This window comes from Passer montanus, unplaced genomic scaffold (assembly GCF_014805655.1).
Source record: "Passer montanus isolate IOZ18808 unplaced genomic scaffold, ASM1480565v1 scaffold281, whole genome shotgun sequence".
Lineage (NCBI taxonomy): Eukaryota > Metazoa > Chordata > Aves > Passeriformes > Passeridae > Passer > Passer montanus.
Genome location: NW_024367495.1, coordinates 104,248 through 110,037, shown reverse-complemented (window position 1 = coordinate 110,037; position 5,790 = coordinate 104,248). Strand labels below are relative to the sequence as shown.

The following is a 5,790-nucleotide window of genomic DNA, read 5'->3' as shown; positions in this document are numbered from 1 at the left end:
CCGGGTTTGGGGGGCCGGGGGGGTCTCTCACGTGGGGGTGGGCCTCCATCTCGCGCAGGGCCTTGATCTCGCGCAGGGTCTGGGGGGGCAGCCCCTCCTCGGGGCGCCGCAGCGGCACCTTCTTGAGAGCCACCAGCTCCCCGGTCTGGGGGCACGGGGGTCAGGCAGGGGCCTGAGCCTGGCCGGGACCCCCGGCCCCTCAGCCCGGCCCTGGCCCCACAATCCCACAGCCCCACAACCCAAACCCAGCCCCACAGCCCGGCTCCACAGTCCCACAGCCCCACAGCCCCACAGTCTCAGAGCCCAACCCCGGCCCCAGAGCCCCACAACATGGCCCCACAACCAAAACCCAGCCCCTCAGCCTGACCCACAGCCCCACAGTTCCACAGCCCGACCCCCGCCCCACAATCCCACAGCCCTACATCCCCACACTCCCACAGCCCGAGCCCGGCCCCACAGCCCGGCCCCACACTCCCACAGCCCGGGCGCGGTCCCAGAGCCCGGCCCCGGCCCCAGAGCCCGGCCCCAGAGCCCGGGCGCGGCCCCAGAGCGCGGGCGCGGCCGCACCTCGCGGTGCTTGGCCCGGAACACGACGCCGTGCGCGCCCTCGCCGATGCGGCCCAGCACGATGTACTGCTCCATGCCGCTGCCGCGGGGCACTGTGGGCCGGCTCGGACCGCCACCGGCCCACAGTGCTCCGCGCGGCGCCCGCGGCACCTGGCTGCCATGGCGATAGGCCCCGCCCCTGACAACCGGCCCTGGCAACAGCCAATAGCGCCCGGCTCCGGGCAATTAGGCCCCGCCCCTAGCAACGCGCACCCTGGCAACAGGCCACGCCCCTAGCATCCCTCACTGCGTCCTAGCAAGCAGCCCGGTTAGGCCCCGCCCCTAGCAACGCAACGGACCCTAGCAACAGGAGACAGTGCCCGGCAACGAGGCCCCGCCCATAGCAACAGAGCCCCGCCCCTTAACAACCACCTTGCTGTGAGGGACTAGAGGAGAGTGCTGGGGTTTTGGATTTTGGGTGAGAGGACACCCAGGGTTTGGGGGTGATACTGGGTTTGAGTTCAGGGACCCCCGGGGTTTGGGGGTTTCGGGTGAGGGGACCCCCAGGGTTTGGGGACGTTGCTGGTTTTGGGTTCAGAGACCCCAGGGTTTCAGGTGAGGGGACCCTCAGGGTGTGGGGGTGCTGCCAGTTTTGGGTTCGAGGACCCCTGGGGTTTGGAGATGATGGGATCCCAAGGGTCTGAGGGTGCTGCTGGTTTTGGGTTTGGGGACCCCCGGGGTTTCAGGTTCAGGGACCCCTGGGGTTTGGGGGTGCTGCCGGTTTTGGGTTCAGAGACTCCTGGGGTTTTGGGTTTGGGGACCCCCAGGGTTTGGGGGTGTGCCAGTTTTGGGTTCAGAGACCCGGGGGTTTTAGGTAAGGGTCCCTCAGGCTGTGGGGGTGTTGCCGGTTTCGGGTTCAGGGATCCTGGGGTTTGGGGTTCAGGGGCCCCCGGGTGTGGGGGTTTTGGGTTTGGGGACCCCCAGGGTTTGGGGGCGTGCCAGTTTTGGGTTCAGGGATCCCGGGGTGTGGGGTTCAGGACCCCGGGTGTGGGGGTGCTGCCGGTTTTGGGTTCAGGGACCCCCAGGGTTTGGGGTTCAGGACCCCCTGGGGTTTGGGGGTGCTGCCATTTTTGGTTTCAGGGATCCTGAGGTTTTGGGTTCAGGGACCCCCGGGTGTGGGGGTGCTGCTGGTTTTGGGTTCAGGGTCCCACGGGGTTTGGGGTTCAGGACCCCTGGGGTGTGGGGTTCAGGACCCCTGGGGTTTGGGGTTCAGGACCCCCGGGGTTTGGGGTTCAGGACCCCGTGTTTGGGGGTGCTGGTGGTTTGGGGTTCAGGACCCCCCGGTGTGTGGGGTTCAGGACCCCCGGGATTTGGGGGTGCTGGTGGTTTGGGGTTCAGGACCCCCGGGGTTTGGGGTTCAGGGCCCCCGGGTGTGGGGGTGCTGGTGGTTTGGGGTTCAGGACCCCGTGTGAGGGGTCCAGGACCCCGTGTTTGGGGGTGCTGGTGGTTTGGGGTTCAGGACCCCGTGTGAGGGGTCCAGGACCCCGTGTGTGGGGGTGCTGCCGGCTCGGGCACCCCCTGACGGCCGTGCCACAGCGCTGCCGCGGGGCGGGAAGCACGCGGGGGCGGCGGCCGGGGGGCTCCTGGCCCTGCACCATTTCTTCGGGGCGCAGGCGCTGTGGGTGGCCCTGCTGAGCGGGCTCTGCGTGCTCACCCTGCTGCTGAGCCGGGCCCGCGCCCACCGCGGGCTCTGCCTGGCCCTGGCCGCCCTCAGCTACCTGCTCATGGGGTACGGGGGTGCTGGGGGGCACTGGGAGGGGGTTTGGGGGCACTGGGAATGACTGGGATGGACTGGGAGGGGCTGCTGTGCCGGGAGCGCGGGCTCTCGCTGGCCTGCGCCTGCAAGGTGCGACTGGGGGCACTGGGACAAACTGGGAGGGGGTTTGGGGGCACTGGGAGGGGGTTTGGGGTCACTGGGAGGGACTGGGATGGACTGGGAGGGGCGGCTGTGCTGCGAGCGCGGGCTCTCGCTGGCCTGCGCCTGCAAGGTGCGACTGGGGGGACTGGGACAAACTGGGAGGGACTGGGAGAGGGTTTGGGGTCACTGGGAGCACTGGGAGGAGACATTGGCATGGACTGGGACAAACTGGGATGGACTGGGGGGGACTGGGGGCACTGGGAGGGTCTGGGATAAACTGGGAGAGGGTTTGGGAGGGGATTGGGAGGGACTGGGATGGACTGGCATGGACTGGGACAAACTGGGATGGACTGGGGGGGACTGGGGGCAGCCCCACAGACCCCATCCCCCCCCACGCTTTGGGGATCCCTCCGATTTTGGGGTCCCCCCTTTTTTCGGGGTCCCCTCTAAATTTGGGGTGCTGCGGATGTTGGGTCCCCTCTGATGTTGGAGTCCCCAGTGTTTTTGGGGTCCCTCTGATGTTGGGGTTCTCTTCTGATTTTGGGGTCTCTCTGATGTCGGGTCCCCCCCAATTTCGGGATGCCCTCTGATATTGGGTCTCCCCTGATGTCTCCCCCGATTTCGGGGCCCCCTCTGATGTTTGGATCCCCCCTGATGTTTGGGTCCCCTCCCAATTTTGGGTCTCCCCTGTTTTCGGGGTTCCCCCCGATATCGGGGTGCCCGATGTTTTTTGGGTCCCTCCTGATGTCAGGGTCTCCCCTGATGTCGGGATCCCCCCTGATTTCGGGATCCCCTCTGATGTCGGGTCTCCCCTGATGTCAGTGTGCCCGATGTTTTTGGGTCCCCCCGATGTTTTTGGGGTGCCCCCGATGCCGGGGTCCCCCCGATGTTTCGGGGTCCCCCGATGCCGTGGTGCCCGATGTTTTGGGGTGCCTCCAAAGCCGGGGTCCCCCTGATGCCAGGCTGCCTGATGTTTTGAGGTCCCCCCGATGCCAGGGTCCCCCCCAATGTTTCGGGGTCCCCCCGATGTCGGGGTGCCCGATGTTTTTGGGTCCCCCCGATGTTTTTGGGGTGCCCCCGATGCCGGGGTCCCCCCGATGTTTCGGGGTCCCCTGATGCCGTGGTGCCCGATGTTTTGGGGTTCCCCCGATGCCGGGGTGGCCGATGTTTCAGGATGCCCCGCTGCCGGGGTCCCCCCTGATATTTTGGGGTCCCCGCGATGCTGGGATCCCCCCCAATGTTTTGGGGTGCCCCCGATGCTGGGCTGCCTGATGTTTTGGGGTCCCCCCGATGTTTCAGGGTCCCCCCGCTGCTGGGGTCCCTCCCAATGTTTTGGGGTCCCCCTGATGCTGGGGTCCCCCCGATGCCGGGGTCCCCCCGATGTTTTGGGGTCCCCCCGATATTTTGGGGTCCCCGCGATGCCGGGATCCCCCCCAATGTTTTGGGGTGCCCCCGATGCTGGGCTGCCTGATGTTTTGGGGTCCCCCCGATGTCTGTGTGCCCGATGTTTCAGGGTCCCCCCGCTGCTGGGGTCCCCCCTGATGTTTCGGGGTGCCCCCGATGCTGGGGTCCCCCTGATGTTTCGGGTTCCCCCTGGTGTTTCGGGTTCCCCCCGATGCCGGGTTCCCCCCGATGTTTTGGGGTCCCTCCGATATTTTGGGGTCCCCGCGATGCTGGGATCCCCCCCAATGTTTCAGGGTCCCCCGATGCCAGGATCCTCCTGATGTTTTGGGGTCCCCCCGATGTCTGTGTGCCCGATGTTTCAGGGTCCCCCCGCTGCTGGGGTCCCCCCTGATGTTTCGGGGTGCCCCCGATGCTGGGGTCCCCCTGATGTTTCGGGTTCCCCCTGGTGTTTCGGGTTCCCCCCGATGCCGGGTTCCCCCCGATGTTTTGGGGTCCCTCCGATATTTTGGGGTCCCCGCGATGCCGGGATCCCCCCCAATGTTTTGGGGTGCCCCCGATGCTGGGCTGCCTGATGTTTTGGGGTCCCCCCGATGTTTCAGGGTCCCCCCGCTGCTGGGGTCCCCCCTGATGTTTCGGGGTGCCCCCGATGCTGGGGTCCCCCTGATGTTTCGGGTTCCCCCTGGTGTTTCGGGTTCCCCCCGATGCCGGGTTCCCCCCGATGTTTTGGGGTCCCTCCGATATTGTTTCGGGTCCCCCCGGTGTTTTAGGGTCCCCCCGATGTTTCGGGTCCCCCCGGTGTTTCGGGTTCCCCCGATGTTTCGGGTTCCCCCCGATGTTTCGGGTCCCCCCGATGTTTCGGGTTCCCCCTGATGTTTCGGGTCCCCCCCGATGTTTCGGGTCCCCCCGATGTTTCGGGTTCCCCCCGGTGTTTCGGGTTCCCCCGATGTTTCGGGGTTCCCCCGATGTTTCGGGTTCCCCCCGATGTTTCGGGTCCCCCCGATGTTTCGGGTTCCCCCTGATGTTTCGGGTCCCCCCCGATGTTTCGGGTCCCCCCGATGTTTCGGGTTCCCCCCGGTGTTTCGGGTTCCCCCGATGTTTCGGGGTTCCCCCGATGTTTCGGGTTCCCCCCGATGTTTCGGGTCCCCCCGATGTTTCGGGTTCCCCCTGATGTTTCGGGTCCCCCCCGATGTTTCGGGTCCCCCCGATGTTTCGGGTTCCCCCCGGTGTTTCGGGTTCCCCCGATGTTTCGGGGTTCCCCCGATGTTTCGGGTTCCCCCCGATGTTTCGGGTCCCCCCGATGTTTCGGGTTCCCCCTGATGTTTCGGGTCCCCCCCGATGTTTCGGGTCCCCCCGATGTTTCGGGTTCCCCCCGGTGTTTCGGGTTCCCCCGATGTTTCGGGGTTCCCCCGATGTTTCGGGTTCCCCCCGATGTTTCGGGTCCCCCCGATGTTTCGGGTTCCCCCCGGTGTTTCGGGTCCCCCCGATGTTTTAGGGTCCCCCGATGTTTTAGGGTCCCCCCGGTGTTCCGGGTTCCCCCCGATGTTTCGGGTTCCCCCGATGTTTTAGGGTCCCCCCGATGTTTTAGGGTCCCCCCGGTGTTTCGGGGTGCCCTGACGCTGTGGGCGCTGTCCCGGCAGGGGCGCAGATGGTGGTGGCCATGAAGGCCGTGTCGCTGGGCTTCGACCTGGACCGCGGCGCGGGCGCGGCCGAGCCCAGCCCCGCGCAGGTGCTCGGCTACCTGTGCTCGCCCGGCTCCGTGGTCTTCGGGCCCTGGGAGCCCTTCGGCAGCTACCTGAGAGCCGTGGAGGGGCCGCCCCTGGTACGGGGACAGCGGGGGGAACGGGGGAAAACAGGGGACAACGGGGGACAGCGGGGATTGGGGGGAAACGGGGAACAACGGGGGACAGCGGGGGAAACGGGGA

At 67.1% G+C, this 5,790-nt stretch overlaps 1 protein-coding gene across 1 annotated transcript in view; it reads left to right on the top strand.

Moving 5' to 3' along the window:
• The first annotated feature begins 2,392 nt into the window (after positions 1–2,392).
• Positions 2,393–5,790, top strand: part of PORCN (porcupine O-acyltransferase) — a 10,784-nt gene continuing 7,386 nt past the window's right edge. Inside the window, exons 1-2 of the mRNA XM_039713316.1 lie at positions 2,393–2,452; positions 5,454–5,687. Coding sequence (XP_039569250.1) covers positions 2,393–2,452; positions 5,454–5,687 — 294 coding nt within the window. The remainder of the gene's footprint in view (positions 2,453–5,453; positions 5,688–5,790) is intronic.